Here is a 25,065-nt window from a genome sequence, read left to right on the forward strand (position 1 = left end):
CAGGATTCCCTCATGACTTTTCATCACGATTCCAACATCTCATATTGAGCCATGACAGTACTGTGAGGTCCCTCATTTTGGTAGACGATCAATGTGATGCACACGGAAATAATACGAGGAGAACCGCAAAAGTAAAAAAAGAAAATAGACCGCAGGGCAACTTATTGCAGCGAGTGCCCTCGTTTGTAAAGAGAGAGAGAGAGACCACATTTCTTGGGTCGCGGACAATATTTGGGTTGCAGACAATAGTTCTGTTCTTCAGACAAAATTGAGAGCACATTGCATTTTGACTCTGGAGGATATGAGCCCGCCCTTAGGACTGATGAGAAAAACAAACAGGTTTGATTTTGTCACCACTCTGACTGCTGGTATCACACCAAACCACTGCAACACAGACATGTGCTGTGATGTGATTTGACCCTAGAACCAGGATTTTATGGGATATGTACAGAAAATGAAGGCTAAGAAGACATTAAATCCCAGGGAGAATTGTGTAGTCTACCTGCTATTAGGGCTCTCATTTTCAAACACACAGTACCTCCATTGTTCCTCATAAAGCACTAAACTACTTTGTTAAAATGACTCATAAATGACCCACGACTCATAAATAAACTGTACTTTAACGGCCTTGTCAGACCTTGCTGCTCTGTGAAGAGTTTTTCAGGGGAATACGGCCCAACACACCTGAGCATATACCTTCAGCACAGTTTGCTGAACTGGCCCCTGAATGCTGCTGTAATATAAACTGTAGAGATACAGTAAATCATAAAGCATGAAGTGTAATGAAATACCCCTCTCCCTGTTGGTTGCTCCAGTTAAACACCTACCTGGGGCCATATATATCTGTTTCTATAGCGACAGATTTTCCTCTAGACATAGAGTTGGAATACAATGTGGCCTAGGAGATCGTTCTTCTGTAAATTACACACAAAACTAAACTGTTTACAGCCAGGAAAGGCACTGAAGTAATGTGCTGAGAAATTGGCAACAAGTAAACTCACCTCGGGTCAAAAAAACTAATCACAAATGCTTTCAAAATATTTTTTTTCCCTTCCTCCCTTGGAAGGAAAATGGGCAACTATTCTACCTTTAATCCATTAACCCATTAAGACCTGGAACGCATCTGTGTCACTTTAGATTTCTTTGGCTATTCAAAAATAGCATATCTACAAGCTCATAGCGCGGCACCTATGAGCTTGTAGATCTACTATTTTTGAAAAATCTTGAAAGGATCTTGTTAGGATTTAGAAAACATTTTTTTAAGAATCGCCTCAGGTCTTAATGGGTTAAGACCGGGAAAACATCTGTGTCATTTTTTATTTCTTTGGCTATTCAAAATAAGCTCATAGCGCGGCACAGAGTGCCGTGATATGAGCTTGTAGATCTGACATTGGGCTTGTAGACCTGACATTGTAGATCTGCTCAATCTAAAATGATACAGATGCCTTTCCGGTCTTAATGGATTAATACAACAAGGAAGCTGAGATGGAGACAGCGTACAGGTAGACAAATCTCTGGTTTGACTTTAACTCAGAGGAGCATGAAAGTGTGTCTTTCACGAGTGTCTTAACCCCTATTTGAAGTAAACACACAGCTTGAGTAGGTGCAGGTCCCACCTCAGCTCCGAAGCAAAGCTTGTTTAATACAAACTTTTACTCTTATATTAAATAAACTTTGAAACTTGAGTGTTTAAACGTGAAACATTCTGTCTTACTGTAACCCCTATGCCATCACTATTGCCGCTATTTATACATTTACTAAGAGGGATGAAATCCATTCAGTCCTGAGTTATAGAGCAGTATTTGGTGAACAAGAAAAGGAAACCTGCTTGGTTTTACTGCCCCCATGTACAACACTGAAATACACATACCGATCAATGCTACCAGTGGATCTTTTTCTGGTTAATAACTTCACTTTATTCACTACCTCAAACTTGGTTAAATTTAATCCACAGTAGTCCTACAAACAAAAAACACTTCCTCAAATTGTCACAAAATGATACGTCTACAGACGTGAAGAGGTGAAAGTTACAGCTACGACTTAATATCGTGATGACTGAATTAAACAAACGCTGCCCCACAAAGCCGAAGTGCAGTTATACAGCTCAGCAGAGAAAATTACTTCTAAGTCAATCTCTTAAACACTTAAATGGCTGCGTGTCTTGGTTTTGCTCAGTCGCTTTAGCCACATTATATTTATGTATTTACTGTGAGGAAACTTGAATACTCTGACTCAGTTTTATAATGATTTATATTCAATTCAATACCAATATTTGTACGTGTGATGAAACACTGTCTGAGCCACTTTATACTTCAATATCTATTATAATTAAGTATATAATTACAACACGACTTATGATCTTAACCTCTTAAGCTCTTGACCAGGGTCCCCCAGGGCTCTATACTTGGTCTCCTCCTTTTTTACCTATTCACCATTCTCTAAGCCAAAAATAGCATATCATTATTTACAAGCTCACGACAAGCTATTTCCGCCAAATGTTTGCCTATTTTCACTGAAGGTTAGCCTATGACAAATGACAAACACAGAAATAGGGATGCTAGGGTTTATGTGGTTTATAACAAACAACGTTTTCAATTAATATTATCAGTCAGGGAATCGATGTGTACACGCATGCCAGGGGCACACAGACACACACAGGTTTCATGAATTAATAGATAGAAGATTATTATTTGGCACAGGTATAGTATTTTAATGATTCGAAATCTAAACCCTTATCCTGACCCATGCCCTTAAACACACTAAAAGTAGAGTGTGTCTTTAGCCTTTACAAGGCAGTGTGACAATCCACAGCTCTAGTTTCAAAATCATGGCTTTGAAACTGGTTTATGACCAATTTCCCTCCACCATCTCCTCTCCTCGCCAGTTCCTTCCTTTCTTTTTAATGCACTGTGTCCAAGAAGCAAAAAATAATGCCTCATAAACTATATTTAAAAAAAAGTTTGTACAGTAGGCTCTGTCCAGCAACACAGAAGCAATACTATACATATAATATGTACTGTACACAGCAAAATCCTCAGTGTTCCTCAGATCCTCAAATGTAAACGAATGGACCTTTAACGCCTTGTTTCCACTAAGTTCTGTGTGATGTCAGTAATTCCGTTTAGTCAATTCATTCCTACGGGAAGCTCTGTGATCTATGTGTTTGCGAAACTCCTCCTTTTTCATGTATGGATTTTGTATGGATTTTGCCTTGAGTACATGGAGAACATTTTGAACTTTTACAATGGATTTCGGAGATACTGTATGCATCGTACTGTATGTCAGGAAACAGCAGAAGACGTAATTTCATTCAATTCTGTTGCTTGACTGTGTTAATAATAACATTCTATTCATAGAGGGCTTTTCAGGGTACTCAACTGCAAATAGAAAATGATCATTTCAGTACATCTGCAAAACAAAATGCATTTCCTTGCATTGAACACTAGAGGGAATATTGCGCACATTAAACGGAATTACGGACATCACACAGCATAGTGGAAACGAGGCTTTACATCTGTACACTGTCAGAGTTCAATTAGACACAATCTTTTACTGTGTTTTTTGGTGTGTTACTGTGTACTCCAGACCACGACCCTCTCTGCGAACCTCAGTCATTTACTTTTACCCTTGATGCTCTTATCCAGAATTACTTCCAACTGACGTATAGAGTTAGCCTCACTTCCTAGGTCATCCTCATTATAAACAAGCAGCTCTGTCCACAACACAGGGTGCGTCCAGGAGCAGTAATCTGTCCTGTGCTGTGCAGTCTGGTCCACTCCCCAGACAGTGCAGGCCTGACTCACACACACATCATCACGACCCCAGAGCTCTGCTAATTTAATGTTCCCTGTTTTAATTGTCCCCAGAGTGCTTTGCTCTGAACTGGCTCTGTTGTATCTCAATGACAACGGCTTGTTAAAGGTGATGGGGAAGGTGGTAGGTGTGTGTGTGTGTGTGTGTGTGTGTGTGTGTGTGTGTGTGTGTGTGTGTGTGTGTGTGTGTGTGTGTGTGTGTGTGTGTGTGTGTGTGTGTGTGTGTGTGTGTGTGTGTGTGTGTGTGCGTGCGTGTGCGTGTGTGGACGGACCTGTGATGGCCTAGCCAGCCACCTTCTTCAGCCTGACATTAATCACGGAGCAGCCTCCCATGCAATATTCACCTGGATGAGCACAGTGGGTGCACATGGGTGTCTGGCTTTCTCTACTGTATTATTCTCTCTCTCCCGCTCTCTTTCCATTCTCTCCCGGTAAGCCTCAGTTTTTGTCAGTGTTTCCCTGTCTCCGTCTGGCTAAAGCTTAATTTATACTTTGTCGCACCACGATGTCGCTCGGTGAAAAGAAATGATTTTCAGAACCTTTCCCTCTGAATCCTGCCTCTCTGCCATTCCATACTCTCCCCGCCTTTTACTCTTCCTCTCTCCCTCCCTCCCCCTCTCTCTCCTTCACTTTCTCCTCTCGTCTCCCTCTCTTTCTCCTTCTCTATGCTGTTAGGAGGCTGCCACTGTATCCTTGGGGAGTTGGAGGATAATGGGGCTGGGAGAAGAGAGATAGGAGAGAGAGGAAAGAGAGAGAGAGAGTGAAAACAAGAGAGTACAACATTCCTGACAAAGACAGGAGGTCAAAGATAGCAGTTGGTGACATTTTTAAGAATATTTCTTAGGCATATTTTGCATTATTTGACTGCACAGTGGACAAGGGGAGACATATTGACACAGGTCATAATACTGATATAAAGCCTATTCTGCACTTACGGTATGTGCAATTTGAGTTCAAACCCCAGTAAATACTAACATTTTCATATCCTCAGTCCTACATTAGCAGACAAATGAGCTCATCAAATAAACTCATTTTCCGGCACTTGCTCTGTTTGCTTGCTGCTCCCGCGGGGATTACGTATTTCTGAACAGCTACTGTAGCAGTGAATAAAATTAGATAAGATAAAATGAGATACAATTGTATTGATCCCCGGAGGGAAATTCAGGTGTCATTGCAGCAACAGCAGTGAGAATGAAACACAGATGAGGTAACAGGTACAAAGCAAGATAAATAATAATACAAATACAGATAAATACTGAGCTGCTGGCCCTGGATCTCTGAATGAGTGTATTATGTACAGTCTAGTAATACATATAAATACAATCAAGTATGTAGTACAATGAATTTTACAATCTTTTGAAGATTTTCACCTACATGCCCAAAATAGGGACACCTAGGTCTGTCTGTGGGTTTTATAGATATTTAACCAATGAAAAGTATTAACAAGAGCTTGTATCTAAATAATAACTAAGTTGGATCCATTGGATCACAGGCTCTATTTCCATTTCTGGTTTTGGACGCCCGGCAGCGATAATATGTATGACTGCATAGCAAGTACAGCTTATGTACAGAGAGTCCTCTAGTTTGAGAGCAGTAAACTGGCACACTCAGCCAACAATTACCCAGCACAGTGTTTTCTCTGAGTTTCATGCAGGCGCTAATTAAATCACCCATCAACGCAGAACTTCCCAAGCATTGTGAGCTCAAACTGTCACGGAGGATGTGGTGTTTCTGATGTGGGTGTAAGCAATATTCAACTGACAATGTGCAAGTTTGACTGATGACAGCCATTATCTAAACTGCCAAACAAACAATTTTAAGTCCCTCGTACCCTTTATTTGGGGAAGCATATACTGTAGAGTGGATAAGGGCGCACAGACTGATAATAAAATAGTGATATAAAATGCAATAAATGCAAGTGTTCTTGTGGTGGGTTGTTCATTTTCATTAGGCCCACCTTTAGTTGTTTAGTGTCAGCACTCAAACCTGAGATCAGTTGTGCTGCTGATAAAGATTAAAGTTACTGCCCTCAAACTAGAGGGCAGTAACTTTGTGGTTTGTCAAATAACAAACCACAAAACAGCGATAGGGGCTCAGGAGGATGTGTTGTGCTAGCCCTAGAATGGCTGTGATCTTACATACATTTCATGTATTCCAAATACACAGCCTTAGATCGGTCCTATCCCCGCCCGGTTAGCAGACTGATCTCGGCCGGGTTTAAATTGGTCGCGCTGCGTGTGTACTCACCCAATAATTAATTACTGCGACTTGGAGTCAGATATTGTCCTCTAGTTTGAAAGTTCTGGCAGAAAACGTGTATTTAGTCAAATATCTCCACTTTTCCACGAGTTGCACACAGACATCATTCTCTGTCAGTGACGAAGCCGGACCCGAAACTTCCTTTGGGAACAGTCTATGTTTGGGAAGCACAAATGTATGGGGCACACAATTGGCAGGTGTGATGCGATTGGTGTGGGATAATTAATCACACCTGTCAATTGTGTGCCCCATACGTATGTGCTTCCCAAAGGAAGTTTTCATATGTTCAGTCCAGCAGTCATTTCGGGCCTGTCGCTGACAGAGAATGTTGTCCGTGTGCAAGTTGTGGAAAAGTGGAAATATTTTACTAAACACACGTGTTCTGCCAGAACTTTCAACTGGATATGAAACTAGAGGACAATATCTGACTCCAAGTCGCAGCAATTAATTATTGGGTGAGTACACAAGCAGCGCGACCAATTTAAAGTCTGCTGACCGGGCAGGGATAGGACCGAAATGTATGTAAATATCACAGCCATTCTAGGGCTAGAGTTGTGCATGCTAGGGTCATGTTGTACATCGTTGCTGTCGGGTGGAAACCATGTCCAAAACTGTTTCTTTTCAGGATTCAAATAAAAAAATAGAAGATCTACAAGCTCAAAATATTGATGTTGTACATCGGTTTGCTACTTTTGTGTGACACTGTAGTGTAGTATGATGAAGTAGGGCATTCATTTCCCAAAAAACATAACAAGTTAAAATATGGAGAGATAAGAGGTTTCTGTCTGAGGTTTCTGTGTGAGAGAGAGAGAGGGTGAGTGAGTGACACACACACACACACACACCCCCACACACACACACACACACACACACACACACACACACACACACACACACACACACACACACACACAGTAGTGTATGTGCAGGTGCCTGTTAGCATACTATGCTTATATCTGTATCTGTGCGCGTGTCCTTTCAGTGCTCCTTGTTTAATCCGAGTCAGCAAACTGTATTATTCATGACCCTACTGGATGCACACTGAAGGTCAAGGCTACGTTAGCACTCGCTAAAGGTCCTGGATTCTTACTGTCTCTGCTCTCTGCTATCTTATATTTTGTAAATGTCATCTTTGGAGAAGCAAATGTAACTGATGCAATGGCTGCTTGGCATAGCGGTTGCACAGTGTTAATGTAATGTGATTTTACTGTGTATACGACACAAATGTCTCTGGACCTACACATTCCCAGAGGAGGCCTCTGACTGAAACCCACTTGAGCCAATTCCTAAAGTGCTTCAAACTCATTGTGTATCTTTCCACTTACTAATACGCACTCCAGTCAATGTAATGTCCAAGATCAAATATCAAATGCAAACAAAATACATAGGACAGGAGTGATTTTCTGGAGGCCAGGAGACCCAAAGGGACAACATGTGTGACTGCTGCTGGAGAAACGGCTGCGACAGCAATGTGAGTGAGGAGAGAGAGATAGAAGAAGGCCTCCTGCTGACAGCTAGGGATGTCACGATCATGACATTTTACTTCACGATTAGGAACACATACAGTAAATTAAAAAAATTGCACAGGGCAGATAATGACAAATAACTAATAATAAATAAATAATAAATAATGCGGCCAATAATACTAATAATAATAATGTGTAATCCTCCTATAATTCCTCTGTCTGTCTGCCCAGGTTTTTCTCCTCTGTGGGTTGAGCAAATGATCTGAAGTTGTACACGGACATTATGCCCATACTGTACATAACTGATGCCCATACATTCACCTGAACGGTGCCAATAGTTGTTACTACTACTTTGTTAAGGGATGTTCAGCAATACAAATGCTATATATGTACACAGTGCATAAGCCAAAGTCAGCAAATACTTTGAGTGTGCATATCCTCGGGTATGGACTAGTATTTAATAATCTTAATACTCAAACTGTGTTAAAGAATTGTGGAAATAGCACATCTACAATGTCTTAGATCTGCTATTTCCATATTTTTATAAAATTTCGGAAATGTATGAACATTTCTCAACATGGAAACGATTATGGCGATTATCTCAAATAATTGTGATTCTGCAATTATGTCATAATAATTGTGACAGGCCTACTGACAGCTCAGTGTGCACACACATACACACACACATTATTGTAAACACATACACACATGCTCTCAAGGCCCCCCCTCCTAGGGTCATGGCAGGGGTTGTAATTGGATCTAGTCAGTGACCCCCCTGCACACCCCCCTGGGTGAGAGACACTCTACCACCCCAACACATTGCTCCTCTCCGTGGCCACGACAGATCTCTCTCAGCACACACCCCCAGGGAGCCCTGCACATCACATCACCTCACCGTCACACTGTTAGACATGTACACCAGGGGCAGCTGGGACTGAGGGGGAGAGAGAGGAGAAAAGATGCAGAGAGAGAGGCGAATGAGAGAAATAGAGAGAGACATTGCAATGTAAGACGGAGAAAGGCACAGTGTGCAGCTGTGTTCACACAGGCAGATACAAAAATACACAGCATATTTGTCACTCTGTCGCTTTGTATCTGTGTTGCTCAACGCGGTCGTTGACGTCATCAAGCGCTGCGTCATTGGAGCTACAGTTGTAGTTTTGTATCTTTATATCTGGAAGTTGAACGCAGCTCAACTTGAATATGTAGCTTTGTATCTTTGTATCTTTTGTAGCAGCTACAAACGTCGGATGTTGCTTTGTATCTTCCTGTCACTGGCTTCCATTGAAAATGAATGGTAGAGTGTATCTTTGTATCTGCCCATGTGAACGCACTAAGAGAGACTGACACAGACACAGAGATGGAGGGTAAATGCCTTTACCCAAACTAAGTGCTCCAAAGTTACAATGTGCTTTACATTCACTCATTCGTACACTGAGTTAACCATGCAAGGCACCAACCAGCTCATGGGAGCTGTTAGGGGTTAAGTCAGTGTCTTGCTCAAGGACACTTCGACACGAAACCAGAAGGAGCCGGGAAATGAACTTTCGGCTCACATAAACTCTACCTCCTGATCCACTGGCACTGCCGCCCGAAAATAATGAGAGGTTGGGAGAGACAGAGGGAGAAAAGGGGCGAGCAAAGCCAGAGCAGGGAACAAGGACAAAATGCCTTAAGGGTAGTTTGTCCACTGGGGAAAACTTCCATCTAAGTGCACTTCTCTGCCCACTTGAGCGGAGGAGCCCGTAAAAGTCTACAGAGGTCATGTCAAATAAATAACGTTCCGTAAAAAACAATTTGACCTATGTCAGAAGGTTGGGAAGGCTGTTGAGTGCATTGCTTGTCAAAAAAGCAAAAAGCAAACCAAAAACCAACCAACTGACATTAAAAAGAGCTGGCATTTCAAGTCCCCACAACACAGCTCAATATGACAGCGGCTCTCACAGGCCTTTAATCAGACTGAGCATTTTATGTGCTATCAAAGGGTGGAGGGAATCCGCACATGCATACATAAAAAGCTGCTTTAACGGCCAGATGGCTCCTTTGTATGGCCCTCCCACCACAATTACTATGAGCATGCATACGTACATCCACGTGTGTATGTGTTTGTGTTTGAGTATGTTGCATGAATGCAGTACATGTTGTAAGCGCGCGTGTGTGTGTGTGTGTGTGTGTGTGTGTGTGTGTGTGTGTGTGTGTGTGTGTGTGTGTGTGTGTGTGTGTGTGTGTGTGTGTGTGTGTGTGTGTTATGTTTATGTATGTCTGCATGTGTGTATGTTACTGTGTGTGTATTGCTGCCCTGTAGATACAGTAAGGTCTAAAGATAAGATAAATACACATGTGGGGAAAAAATGAAAAACGTGTGTGTGCGTGTGTGTGTGTGTGTGTGTGTGTGTGTGTGTGTGTGTGCGCGCGCACGTGCGTGCGTATGTTACAGCACAGGAAACTATCTTGAGAGCACAGTGTGAATGATAGACAACCCTGTGATATGTGATAGAGTCTCTCTGCTGCTGCCGAGGACATTTTTACTGGCAGATAAAACCAGAGGAGAGACGAGAGGGCCACTCGTCAAACCCCCAGCCCATCTGGAACCAGGCAGTGCTTCACACGCACTGGACTTCAACTGGAAGAGATGCTTAAAGGCAGTGTGTGACAAGGGTCTGGACAGAGAAGGAGAAACAGAGGACGGGATAGACAAGGGAGAGAGCACGGATAGCGGTAGAAGGTCCTGGTAGAGGACACTATGACAGAAAAAGAGAAATAGAAAGATGGTGATGGGTAGGTAGTACCTACAGACAGGGAGACAAATAAATGGAGACAGATGACATTGAGTGCTGGTCATTTTTAAGCACAGCAACAAGGAACTGGAGAAGCCTTCACTCTCAACAGGCAAATGGAACAATGCTATTTTGGCCTGAGGGTGGCACTAGACTAGAGGATAGCCAAGGGGGGTCACTCAAATAGGGTCCATCTTCCAGGGAGCATGAACGAGCTCATCAAGTTTCATAGCAATCTGCCCATTCGATTTGTAGATCACTTGTGTGCAAGTAGAAATTTAGGCTCAAGGGTGGCACTATTAGAAAAGCTTTTGGGTCACCAAAATCAGTAAGGTTTAGCCTCGTTCAGTGCATTATGCAATAAGTTTCATCTATCAATTCAATTTGGAGATGGTGTGCGCAATTGGAAAATTTGGCCTAAGGACGGCACTAGAGTAGAGGAAAGGCCATTGGGTCACCCATCATCTGGGAAGCATGGCGCTACACAGAACAAAATCCATAATAATCCAGCCAGTAGTTTTCAAGATCTGTATCTTGGTTGGTAGTAATGTGTGAAACTGGAAATTTTAGCCTAATGGTGGTGCGGAAAGGCCAGGGAGTTGTTGAAATCAATAGGGGCCATCTTATGGGGTTCATGAAAGTGCACAACAGATTTCATGGCAATCTACCGCATCCAGTAGTTTTCTAGATATATTTGTTGGGACCAAAGTGGTGACCAACCAATCATCCTTAGGGCAGAAATACATGAACTCACAGAAAATAAGCCTGTAAGATTGAATTGCATAGAACATTTAAAAAATAAGTGCCTTTTTCATCTGCTCGGAAATACATATGAATTGCTAGCCAGGTAGCAGTATTTCTTGACACAGCCACAGGGCACTACTTTTATTAAATTTACCAAGACCTCTACAAACCGAACAAATAGATATTTTGCAACTTATTAAGGCTACGAGGCAAAAAATGTGTTCAAAGTCTTCTTGTGCAAGTCTTTGAATAGGGGATGTTTTTTATTTTTAATGAGCACACTGCCTCCTTACCTCCTTTCTTCAAGCTATACCAAGACTACTTTGAAGAACATACCAAACAATGGAATGGTGACTCTATAAGAGCTTACAGGGCCAGAATAAAGCACTTACTTTCCTGTCTTACTGTCCTGTACGTTTACCTCACAATTACATGTATATACCCACATGTACAGATGACAATGAAGAGACCAACCAACCTATTTTGCATTCAACATTCCCTAGTATCATCATTATGATCATTCTAAGGATGGAACCAACGCTGGAACTTTCTTTTTTCTTTCTTTTTCTGAAAATACTAGTGTTTAAATTGAGCAAATGGCGCAATGTCCCTGTAAACTAATGTTACATCAATAATTGTAAACTTTAAGAACTGAAATGGATAACCTATCATACCCCATGACAGGCTGACAGCACAATAATGATGAACTTTAACACAGTGGAAAGCAGCAGTAGCAGCAGTAGCAGTAGTAGTAGAACCATTTCGGGATGATAACATTTTCAGCTGCTTAATTGTACAAAACCAACTGGACCCAAATGAACCGCATGTTCATGCCTGCGCATGCACGTATACATGCGTTTTCATTTCAAGAAGGGGGGAACATTAGAGCTTAGTAAACCTAGTGAATGTACCTTTTAACACTACGGATGGTTGTTAGAATAATGATTGGTCACTGGGCACGGTGTTGATCTGAAAGTACTCTAGGGTCACAGTTAGGGGTTAAGTGTCTGGCTCAGAGACACCTCGACACATTGCCGGAGCCGGGAATCAAACCTGGGACCTTCTGCTTCCGCGGCGGGCTCTCTACACATTCTGCCATGGCCACCCTAAAGTGTCTGTAACAGTGTTGCCAGATTTTGTGAGAGATACAAGCGACCAGTTCTACGAAAACAAGCCCCAAAGAAGCAACTATGCCGCATGATCACACACACACACAGGGGGTCCCCAGCAAAATGTGTTAATATAGCATCAACATCAGATCTACAAGCTCACATTGCGTTGTTGTGACCCATTGTGAGCTTGTAGATCTATTTTTTTTTTATCTTGGAAAGAAAAGTCAAATATTTGGAATATTTTTTTAATATTCTAACTACACAAATCTTGTATGGGGGTCCACGGCACAAAATATTTTTAGATGGGGGGTCCACGGACAAATACATTTGGGGGGTCCTTGACATGAAAATGTTTGAGAACCACTGATTTGAACAACATCAGGAAGCAAGCCCAAAGCAATTACACTTTGGAAACAAGCCCACAAAACCGCAACCGGCAACGACCAATATTTACAAGCGACTTTACAGAAAAACAAGCCCAAAGTCTCCTATAATAAGCGAACTTGGCAACGCTGCAGTGCCCAACACTGCAATGCACATCCTGCAGGTGGATACAAGCAGCACATAAATGCCTGCAAAGTGAATGCTTTGCAAAAATTACACATGAAGGCCAGCCTCGTTTTCAGCCATGCTGACTTCCTTAGGAAATCTTATCTCTGTTTTGGACAGCGGATCAGTAGAGCTCCAGGCAACATATCCTCATTATTTACTTGGCTTCCTGACTAACTCACACACAAACACACTTCTCATCTATTGCACTGAGAGGATCTTGGCCTCAGGACGGGAGCAGTAAAAACATCCGCCCATTTAAAACCAACTGTTAATACTGTACATGGATCTCTCTCTCTCTCTCCCTCTCTCCCTCTCTCTCTCTCTCTCTCTCTAACTCTCTCTAACAGACACAATAGACTCCTGTTCTGCAGTGTGCTTCAGGCTGAGGATATTGGCAGTGGTCTGTAGAGAAGGAGGGAGATAACATATAACACAGAGTAAAATACTGGCTGTAGCCATGGTGAATGGAACCAGCAGCACTGCTGTTTGGGGTTGTTTGGTATGGTGGTGCAGTAATGGGACATTCAGGTGGAATAGGTTAGTCGTGGCAGAGAGTGTAGTCATATCTTCTGTGTTACTTTAACTCTCAGAATTTACATAACATAACCCTCACGGTTACAAATTGATAAATTAAGGACTTGACTCAGTGTACTGCACCATAGCATAGCAGCAGCCATTCAACATGCCCCCTCACCCCTCATATGATATTTGATATCTCACATCCTGCAACTGAATGTTACTTAAACTTCTGATCTGATAGATAGACAATTCCATCACATATTCAGCTCCTTCTACACAGTGTTGCTATTCCTTTTTTTTTAGCAAGTAATCTAATACAACTAACCACTAATAGCACTGTCAAGAAAGAAATGCAAGAGCCTGACACAGAAAATTATAATTGTCAATCAATGGCTGACACTATTGAAAAATGCCACTGCTGAATGTAATAAAATCCACACCAGATGTCAGAGAGCTCTGCAAATTCAACACTGTCCTGACACCAGACCATAATAAAACCCTCCCACACCATAGCCACCGACCCCAGACAAAGCCACACGATTACACATGATGTGCAAAACAAATCAGCCACAATATAGCTTCCTGTATCTCCCAGGGGCCACAACAGCCAACTTTAAGACTTCCTTGATTGACTGCGCCGTACCATGAAAAATAAAAAAGTGTATTTTGAAGCATCGATTTTGTCGTACGACACAGAATAAACACGCCTTTAAAAACACAAAGCAGGCCTTTTGGCCACTGACCATTTTGTTTTTCTTGGAGTAGGTCTTCTTCAGCAGCCTCTCATTGATCCTCTCCTGGTCGCACTGGGCGTTTTTCAGGAACCTGTTCTCCAGGGGGTCCATGACAACCGGCATCACGTTCTCCTCCTCTCCCACCTCCTGAAGCTTCTCCCCCTCCTCCTCCTCCTTCTCCCTCTGTCGCTTTGCCGCCTTCTTCTCCTTCCACCGCTCCTTCTTCTCCTGCGTCTTCACCACTCCCATCTTCTTCTGAGGAATGACAGAGAGAAAGGGGAGATGGGGCGGGGAAAAAGAGAAGAAAAAGGGTGATCTGATTAGAATTAGGGCTGTGACAGTTTGGACTATTTATTACCGCGGTGAAAAAGCAACGTGCCCCGGCGGTTGGGAGGTTAACCACACCACAAGCCCATAACATGAATATGGGGTGGAAGAAAGCCAATGATGATAACAACAAAAAAAAGCATTACAGAGTTCATGGTAAGCTCAAATTTCATATCACACACCATATGCACACACAAAGGAATTGCTGTAATGATTATTGCGGTAATGCGGTTATTGTTCCAGACCTAATTAGAATGGTTTATCTTATTCATTGAAGATCCGATTAAACTGTTCATTCATATAAGAAATATGGTGATAAATTAGAGAAAGTGTGAGAAAGTGTGTGAAAGAGAAAGACACAGACACAGACAGAATAAAACGGAGTTGTCTGTTTTGTTGTGTTGTGTGGAGGGGTTGTTACACGAAACCCTCAGTGTTCATTAATCATAATAATTAATTTGTAACTCATAGTGTACAAATGGAACCAAATAGACCCTTACGGTCCATTCCACAGAATTTTACTGTGTACAGTTACGGATGTTGGTAAACAGTGAAAGTAGTGCAACCCCTGGCCTGTCTGCTGTCGGCTTATACAGAGCAAAGCAAACACTTCCAGTGTTTCCAGCACCACGGAGACACACAGTGAATCCTCTCTCTCTCTCAAGTCCTCTTTAGTTCCAACAGCAGCAGAACAATGCCATACTGGAGCCCATAATCCCTTTATGACTGCAATATAATGAGCTTATGATGTGAACTGCCGCTTTAACACACGCTGGAGAAAATGCACTCACTATATACTTTTATACAGTATGACGGAGCAATTTCCCCCTTACACTAATCATTCCGTTCACGCTTCAGAGAGAAGTAGTGTGTAACTGCTGTTTATTTATTGGAATTCAAACATCATTTGTAACTGCCCTGGTACAAGTACTTTATTGGGCAGGTTATTTTTCCGACCCAGCATTGCTTAGTAAGGCAAAAAAAGACTCCACGGCTTTGACACTGCACTTAGCCCATGGCTTAGTGCCTTCTTAGCCCTGGGCTAAGAGAGATTTTGGCCCATGGCTCAGGGATTATTCACACAACAATATTTTGAAGTGGGCTTGAACAGAGTTTAGCCCTGGGCTTGCTCTGGAGCAGGGTTAACACTGACTTTTCAGGGTTAGCCGGCCCCATTAATCGCTGGAAACATTGGCTGTCTAAAAGCTAGCATGAAAGGGGGTTACTTTATTACTTGATACAAGTAATAAATGCTGGTAATGTTGGGAGTTCAAAGATGCACTTCAGATGTTTGTTTTTATGTTCTACTTTTGATGCTGTATCAGAACCCCTAGGCTATCTGTGGATTCATGTGTCTACGGTCTGTCTATAATATCTACCTGCCTCTTTCACTCTGATTGTCTGTGTAGCAATTAACTTTTATCCATTTGTTTCCAGCTGCCCATTGTTTGCTCTTCTGTTGAGTTTGTGACATGCTGTTGGCAAACAAAGTCAACAGAGATCACAGCGAGTCTGAAGGGTGCGTGACACACACGCAGCTCAGAGCCGTGCAGAGGGCACGGCCCACGGCTGTTAGTTCTCCATTCAAACATCTGTTCACTGCCAGCGCTGGGCCCACAGCGCACTGCCATCTGAATAATCAACTAATTGGCTCTATTGTAGGGGGTTTGCATATGACTAGCTAACAATAATACTGATACCCCTATCTGAGTAAATGTGTTTACCTTGGGGAGAAATAAATAATGATTTGTTCCACTCACAGTGTGGTTTAGCCTCGTCTCTGTGCTCATCATTATCATCATGACCAAAGCATACCGAGCTAACCTGGCCCCAGAATGTGCCACTCATGTAATCATTTACATGATATTATATTAATATCTACCGGTGAAAGATGTTGATATATTTCTTTCACAATTATATCTTTCACAATAACCATGCACATAAATGTTTTTTTTTACACTATTTGTATTCACAAGGCTCTGCCCCCGACAGGCCGACACACGTTTCTGACAACTTGTTTTTGTGCTACGAGAGGTGTAGCCAACAAGACTACTAAAATGAATGTTACAGAGAAGAACTTTAATATTTTTGCATTGATATTTGAGTCAAGGATCTCAGTAACCCATGCCATTTTGTCTGATTTAATCCAAAGCAAAACAGCAGACAACCAGCAGGTTGTTCATTTTAAAAACATGTCCTTCTAACCTGACGGTAAAAAGTCGAGTAGAATCTTTACTTGTTTCAAAAGCTGTTTTCTGCACCAGCCGAAGGCAGCTGGGATTTATTTATTTATTTACTGAAAGGTTAGAAGAGTCTTTCAGGATTATAGTAGTTTCTCAAGACAGACACGTTGGCTCCTGCAATTTCCAAATGCTTCCGTCTACCTGTCTGAAATTCATAAGCTCTGAAAATGAGTAGTAAATAAGACAGATAAGACAGATATCCAGACATTTCCCCACCTATATCCCCCATGTGCAGTCGCTTAAAGCACTTCTACAGGAAAACGTATTAGTCAAAGCCTAGCCCTAGCTGCTGAGCCAAAATGAAAATTCAATTAAACGTGAAGAAAATATATGTATATATCTTATCTATAATATCTAAAATAAGATATTTAGAAATAGATTTGTGTGAATACTGTGTCGTGATTGGTCAATTATCTTCCAGTCAGAACTTTTCGGGGGAAAATGACAGCTCAAATTTGCATGGGTTGAAGACCTCTTCTTCTGGTGCATTGTCCTCATAAACAACCGAAGAACAAGCAGAACATCATTTTTAACGTTTTGGCTATCCAGCCTTCATCAGTGTGTGGATTTTGAAGTGTTTTCTTCCTTTTAAAGGGATAGTTCACCCCCAAAAATTTTCTATCGATTAGTCGCCCCATCGAGACTTGATTTCATGGATTTTTTGGGTTTTTGTCGCATTCCTAAGCCAATAATTTGATGACCAGCAGCGGCTCCAGTAGGAGACACAAAGAGTCTCCTTGGTGTCTCATACCGGAACCGCTGCCAACCGGTCCGCTGGTCATCAAATTATTGGCTTAGGAATGCGACAAAAACAAAAAAAATACATGAAATCAAGTCTCCACGGGGTGACTAATCGATAGAAAAAAAATATTTTTTGGGGTGAACTATCCCTTTAAGGAGGAGAGGTGACAACGTTCAGGTGACAATCATTGTTGCTGATCACTTCAACGTGGTGAAGACACCCACACCTGAGAGATGTCTACAGGCAATTAGCTGATAGGCATACTAATTGACTTAAATCTCAACAAATATCAATAGTAATAAACAAAGAACAATTAATACATTCACATGACATTGGCATTTACATTTATTGTCAATGTGAATGTATTAATTGACAATAAATATAGCCAAAATGAAAATTCAATAAAACGTGAAGAAAATATATGTATATATCTTATCTATAATATCTAAAATAAGATTTTTAGAAATAGATTTGTGTGAATACTGTGTCGTGATTAGTCAATTATCTTCCAGTCAGAACTTTTCGGGGGAAAATGACAGCTCAAATTTGCATGGGTTGAAGACCTCTTCTTCTGGTGCATTGTCCTCATAAACAACCGAAGAACAAGCAGTATATCATCTTTTTATAACGTTTTGGCTATCCAGCCTTCATCAGTGTGTGGATTTTGAAGTGTTTGCTTCCTTTTAAAGAGATAGTTCACCCCCAAAATAACTTTTTTTCTATCGATTAGTCGCCCCATGGAGACTTGATTTCATGTATTTTTTTTGTTTTTGTCGCATTCCTAAGCCAATAATTTGATGACCAGCAGCGGCTCCAGTAGGAGACACAAAGAGTCTCCTTGGTGTCTCATACCGGAACCGCTGCCAACCGGTCCAATGGTCACAAAAACAAAAAAATATCCATGAATTCAAGTCTCCACAGGGTGACTAATCGATAGAAAAAAAATATTTTTTGGGGTGAACTATCCCTTTAAGGAGGAGAGGTGACAACGTTCAGGTGACAATCATTGTTGCTGATCACTTCGACGTGGTGAAGACACCCACACTTGAGAGATGTCTACAGGCAATTAGCTGATAGGCATACTAATTGACTTAAATCTCAACAAATATCAATAGTAATAAACAAAGAACAATTAATACATTCACATGACATTGGCATTTACATTTATTGTCAATGTGAATGTATTAATTGTTCTTTGTTTATGAAAATGTAGACAGCTTATTCTGAGTGCGACCCTTAGCTTGTTATTGATGTTGAATTACAGCCTGTCTCTGGAGCATTCCAAGATTGTGGAAGAGATCGGCTGGCTTGAAAGACTAGTGGGCAGGACTAGTGGTGCTCTCTGCCCAGTGATACATGGAAATTGTCACAAGGGGCCTGATAGTGCTAGAAGGGGTACTTGTCATGCTATTAATTACCTCACTGAGCCACCATCGAAGCACAGGGAGAGGAACAAAGCAACCACAATCCTGACAACAAAATCAATCAAAAGTACAACCAGCTGCCCGCCCCCTCACCACTTCTGCATTTACATTTTAGGCATTTAGCAGAGATCACTTGTCTGTGATAACTTCAACACAAATGAGTAGGGATTCAGTGTCTTGCTCAAGGGCATTGTGACAGGATACTGGATAGCAATTACAGGGAATTGAACCTGGCACCTTTATGAATGGGATGTCCACTCTTCTCTGCTTCACCCTAAAGGTGCTTAGAACCTTCATATGACTGGCATGAATATTCATCAATTTGGAGACTGGCAGTTGATGGGGTAATTTAATTAACATGCAGCAGGACTCCTCCTAGTTCATCCTTATTAATATATGTAAACAAATCCAGTGTAAGCAGTGGGATCAATTAAAAATACTGACAGCCTGAAGTATGGAATCATTATTAGAAGAGAATTCTGAAATGCACACCCAAGTGGCCAATAGTGTGCCTTCTTCAGCCACAATATAAATCTGCAAAGAAGTATAAATATTTGCACAGTGAATGTATACTAAACCCAGTGATCTATGCAAAATATATTGTTTTAATTTGCTGTATTTCAGAGAAAGAGGAGGATATTGGAGTCATATTGGATCCTGACATGGTCAACACAAATGTTGGGTTGACCAGTTGGACACTACTGGAATAGATACCAGCAGGACACAGAAAAGAGATTAAGAGGAATTAATAAATTGGGCCTATGGTATTATTAAGACATGAGTCTAATAACTGTGTGGCCTCCCTGTCCAATCTGTAGGTATTGATAGTAACTTACAGTTTGTGAATAAAGCCACACAGAACACAATGCAGTGTTCACTATACATGCTGGCTGTATAAAATGTGCAGCTGAACGGTAAACAACTGAAAGTATTAAAAAGGGGAATAAATTAAGAGGAGATAAAAGGTGGCGGGTGGGTGGGGGGGGGTCCTACTTCCTTTGTGTGGGCTGTGTGGACAAGTGGCCAGCTTGAACCTGCAATGGATTAGTATTGACTCGGATTCCCTGCTCCTCTGCCTTGCCCTCACACCAAACACCCATACATAAATACATCCCAGAAACGAGATCACATTCACAAAGGATTAGGCCCCTAAACGGAGGCAAAGTCAAATGAACAGGAAAAACACACCAGATCTATTAGCCAAAAGAGAAAGGAAGGGGATTTGGTTCATTTAATCCTTGTGCTAGCCAATTATGTGACATTGATCACTGTAGAAAAGTGCGCTTTCTCTTGCTCACAGAATGATTAGGCTTCTTGGCACACAATTGCGCTCCTTTTCCCTTTCGCAGCCAATAGCCCTCTGATTATATGCTTTGCGAGAGAGAGGGAGAGAGCAGGGTAAATGGAAGCATATGTTCTAAGTTAATTAAAGGTGTGTTTGATATTGCTGACATGCAGCATTAGATGCGGAGGGCTCCTCAAGTGTTAGCTCTGCTTCGCATCACCAATGCAACACTATAAACTCCAGCTTGCACCGCCCGACTAAATCGATGCAAATTTAATTCATAAGTGTCTATGATTTACATACCCGACAAACGCTTGTTAATGTCCACAAAAAACAGTCACCAATTGAGCGTAAATCCAATGCGGCCGAATGCTATCGTAAAAGAGCTAAACATTTCTGAAGTGCCGTTGCAAATCTCTCCCTTGGATGATATTGCGGTGTTTCTCTTGTGGGCTGGCAGACAGCCCTGGCAGCACCACTGATGGATGTCTGTCAGAGTGAGGATTGCAGACAAGACAGAGTATTTAATGACGAAGAGTGTAGGCCTGACAACACACACTTGTGGAGGGAGAGATTAAGTGCAGCTATGAACAGACAGGTGTTAGGAGCCCGCAGTGGTGGTGTATGTGTAAATGCATAATGAATGAATGAAGTCAGACGTGGAGTTCTGAGTGACATTCCTAAAGAGGCTGTCATTTGGAAAACAGCTTATGGCTCATTCACTGTATCTTGTATTATGATATATACTGTGTTTTATTACCTTGTAAACCAAATGTTCCCATTTGGAGACAATACAATTAAAAACTTAAAGGGAAGACAGACTATGCACCCACTGCACACAAAATGTGGTGGAAACAGAGCTACACTTTCTAACCACCTGCCCACTATACCAAGAAAGACATCAGAGATACATAGTACTTCCCACATATTACATACACCCAAAGTGAGTTCGAAAACATGATCAACGACAAAAGAGTTCCATACCTAATGGGAGAAATACAACAATGTGCGAACACAGCAGCAAGATGTGTGAACTGTTGCGATAAAAGAAGGACTACTAACCATTGAGTGTCCCAAGTAGACCTCTAGACCTACTGCACATACTATAAACAGAGCGTCTACCTTTAAACGCATTTTAAAGATTTTTTTGTACTATTTAAATCGTTTTGAGAAAAAATACTGTTAGTTGTCCCAAAGTGACTGCAAAAGATTGCTGCTATTTGTCTCAAAAAACGTTACACCCTGTACATATAACATGTATATAACGACGCAATGTGACATAGCTCTGTTTATACAATGCTGTATGTATGTACCCCCTCCAACTGTATATACTTTCCTGTTTTCAACTGTTTTTATTATATTTTGACACTTGCTTTGGCAATGTAAACGTATGTTTTCTCATGCCAATAAAGCTCCTTTGAATTTAATTGAATTGAAAGACCACAGTTTAAAATGGAGGTATGCATTTAACAGTCAAATGCACCACTGATACACCAAAGAATGTCTGAACCATTCAATCCTTTCTCGTTGTCCCCAGAGGGATGAATGGTTTTCAGACAACAGATAAGATCACCACGAAGGCATATGGATGTGACAGTTGGAGAATCATTTCCCATCTCACCACCACCATCCTTTTCTCAATCTAAAACAACCTAGTTTTAATTTGGCTTATAAAATGTTTTACCGTAACTTTCTACCATTCTCTCCACTTGTCTTCTCTTCGTGTTTCTCTCTTATTTGATCATTCTAAGAACACAGCAGTGATTATATATATATATATATTATCTATGTGCTATCACACGGACCTTTGTACTCAAGTAGTACTTTAGTATTGGTTTACTTTCGTGTATAAGTCAGGAATCAGGATAAGAGCTTCAGTTTCAGCTTAAAGGAAAATGTCTCTCTTATCCACATACTTAGAGCCTCTCCTGATGTCTTTATTGGCCATTAGGGTCATTAACAGAAGAAAGGGAAAGACGAAGCCACTTCAGACTGCTGGCGATTTGATAATCTTTTCAAAGCGTCGCCAGTCACCTCAGGGAATCATTAAAACATGATTCAAGATTTGCCAATGTCCCAAAAAGACTACCATACAGACACAAGCTACACACTTCTGGAACAGCGTTTAAATGACTTCAAAAGCATTATGACTATTACAGGAAAACCCAGATTAAAATTCATTTTTGAATATTGAAATAGTTTTGCCTGCTACAGTTCAAGAGATTAACCTTTTCTTCCTTTCAAATGTCTGGTCAGGAAGGAGTACAAGTGGGCGAACAGACAGCTTTTAAGCATTACACCATCTTTGGACACTGCTGTAAATTTTATTCAAACCAAATAAAATGGCCTTTTACTGCCTTCTACTGTGTTTCTGATCACATTCATTTGTATGAGACATGGATGCGTCTGTTTCTCTCTACTGGTCTCACAATGGGACCTGCATTTTCACAGTGACCACTGACCATAGAGTCATGGCCCTCCTGTTAAATAACACAATATTACTTTTGTGGGTCACATACCACAGGTTGAGAGAACCTGTGTGTTAAGATAATAGACATATGTATGTTGACCAACAGTCCAACATTCAATCATGTGTGATTTATTTCCATGGAAGTCCAGAACAATTTGGCCAAACTATCTGTATACACGTCTACTGGCCGCTACACTTATGTGCTGCTAACAATTATTGACATTATTAGTTTTCACAATATTACTTAAAATATCAGTCATTTTGGTCTTGACCTCCAACTTTATCAACACAAATGTATAAACATAAAAAAAAAAAAAATGGGAATATTAGGTTCAAATAAGGGCTTTTTACACACCGCAGCATTCTTTTCAGAGTTTTGAGGGGAATATTATAGTCTTTTTCACCACCACTGTGTTTAGTTCTGTTTTAACCAGCACCACTATGTGTGTTTAGTTCTGTTTTCACCACCACCACTGTGTGTGTGGCTCTGTTTTCATCACCACTGTGTGTGTGGCTCTGTTTTCACCACCACTGTGTGTGTGGCTCTGTTTTCACCACCACCACTGTGTGTGTGGTTCTGTTTTCACCACCACCACCACCACCACTGTGTGTGTGGCTCTGTTTTCACCACCACCACTGTGTGTGTGGTTCTGTTTTCACCACCACCACCACCACCACTGTGTGTGTGGCTCTGTTTTCACCACCACTGTGTGTGTGGTTCTGTTTTCACCACCACCACTGTGTGTGTGGTTCTGTTTTCACCACCACCACTGTGTGTGTGGCTCCGTTTTCACCACCACCACTGTGTGTGTGGTTCTGTTTTCACCACCACCACTGTGTGTGTGGTTCTGTTTTCACCACCACCACTGTGTGTGTGTGGTTCTGTCATGGTACAGCTGACCGTTTGAAGGCTACCCTTTGGCCTCTGGGCTGTTTGGTTCATGAAGAACGTTCCCCTGCAAAAGCTCTTTGTGTCTGATAAATAATTACTGACTATGAGAAGAGAAGAGAGAGCTGGGGAAATGTGATAGTGAGCACTAAACACCCCCATCTCTCTCTCTGCCTTTTTTCTTGCCTCATCATCTTTATCTCTCTTTTTTTTATCTCCGGCTTTCTCCTTTTTATTATCTCTCTCCTCCATCTTCCCACTCTGTCTCTATCTCATCATCCGTTCAAACACCGTCACTTGGGTTATGAATACATCATCAAGAACAACCCCCCCCTCTCCCTTCCTCCACAGCAAACCCCCCACTGCGAGGGGCTTCACAGTTTGCTGACATTCCTGTGTGCAGAATGCATAACTCTTCCTCTGGGAGTTGAAACATGCTTCCTGCAGTAGATCTTGATGCTTCTCTACAACCAAACCCTGTGAAGCCATGTGTACTCACTGACGGTGCTGTGTGTGCATAACTGTGTGTGTTTGTGTGTGTGTGTAGGATTTTATGCAACCTGTACAGTAGATGCACATGCACACAGATAAAATCAGACACTTACAAACGCAGATAAATATAAATAAATACAACTGCTGTTCGCACACACACACACACACACACACACACACACACACACACACACACACACACACACACACACACACACACACACACACACACACACACACACACACACACACACACACACACACACACACACACACACACACACACACACACACACACACAACCAATTCAAACACTATCATGCTCTTGTACCCACATACATACATGCTATCATATGCACTCACATGTACACACACTTTCCCCCTCTCTCTCTCTCTCTCTCTCTGCTCCCCATGCAATCTGGAACAGCAACAAAGCTCCCCCATACTGTTGCCAAGGTAACGCGGCCGGGTCAGACCAGTCGAGCGGTCTCTTCCTCCCATCCGAGCACTTACTCTCTCCGCTTGTCTCTCTATCCTCCATCGTTTTGTTTCCTTCACCCTTCTTCATTCTCTCCAGCCTGTCTCAGTCATGTTTATCTCTTGTCGTATTGTTTGCCACTGCTTTGTGAGTGACGCGTATCTGTCCAAACTGAGTGGGGAAGGTGAAGTGGTTTTCCATTTTAGGTTGGTTCAATTAAAACCTTGTGAAAATGATATAAATCCTATTAATACTGAGCCCAAAGATGAAGAAAGCCACCTGGGAAATGAAAGGAGAGTTTGGACAGCAGGTTTCTTTTTGTCAATGTGATTCTCCCTCTTCTTTCTCTCTCTCTCTCTCTCTCTCTCTCTTTCTTCCTGTCTTTTACCGTTCTTCTTCCTGTCTCATGTCTTGTATTTTCCTTTTTCTCTCCCCCTATCTTTGTCTTCTACAGTATCATCTCATCTTGGTCTCCAGGCCCTCTCTTTCTCTCTACCTTTCTGATTCTCTCTCTCTCTGTCTCTCTCTCTCTCTCTCTCTGTATTCCTGGGCCCGATCAGACTCCACATGTTCTCCATTCCCCTCTCCTCACTAGCAAAGGTTTCCAGATGGTGGCATAATATCGCTCTGCTTTTGTTAGCTCTGTGTGAGCGTGTGAGTCTGTATGCGTGTGTGCCAGTTTGTGCATATTTATGCATGGCGCTATTTGTGCGTGCATGTGAACGCGCTTGTACTAAGTG

At 41.8% G+C, this 25,065-nt stretch overlaps 1 protein-coding gene across 9 annotated transcripts in view; it reads right to left on the reverse strand.

The window, feature by feature from the left end:
- The window catches only part of fbrsl1 (fibrosin-like 1), a 380,812-nt gene that overhangs the window by 266,980 nt on the left and 88,767 nt on the right, over window positions 1-25,065 (reverse strand). For all 9 annotated transcript variants that reach the window (XM_080433944.1, XM_080433942.1, XM_080433947.1 and 6 more), the window contains exon 2: window positions 13,985-14,230. In XM_080433944.1, the coding sequence (XP_080290070.1) occupies window positions 13,985-14,230 (246 nt within the window). The remainder of the gene's footprint in view (window positions 1-13,984; window positions 14,231-25,065) is intronic.

Source organism: Gymnoscopelus braueri, assembly GCF_963280865.1.
Source record: "Gymnoscopelus braueri genome assembly, chromosome: 7".
Classification (NCBI taxonomy): Eukaryota; Metazoa; Chordata; class Actinopteri; order Myctophiformes; family Myctophidae; genus Gymnoscopelus; species Gymnoscopelus braueri.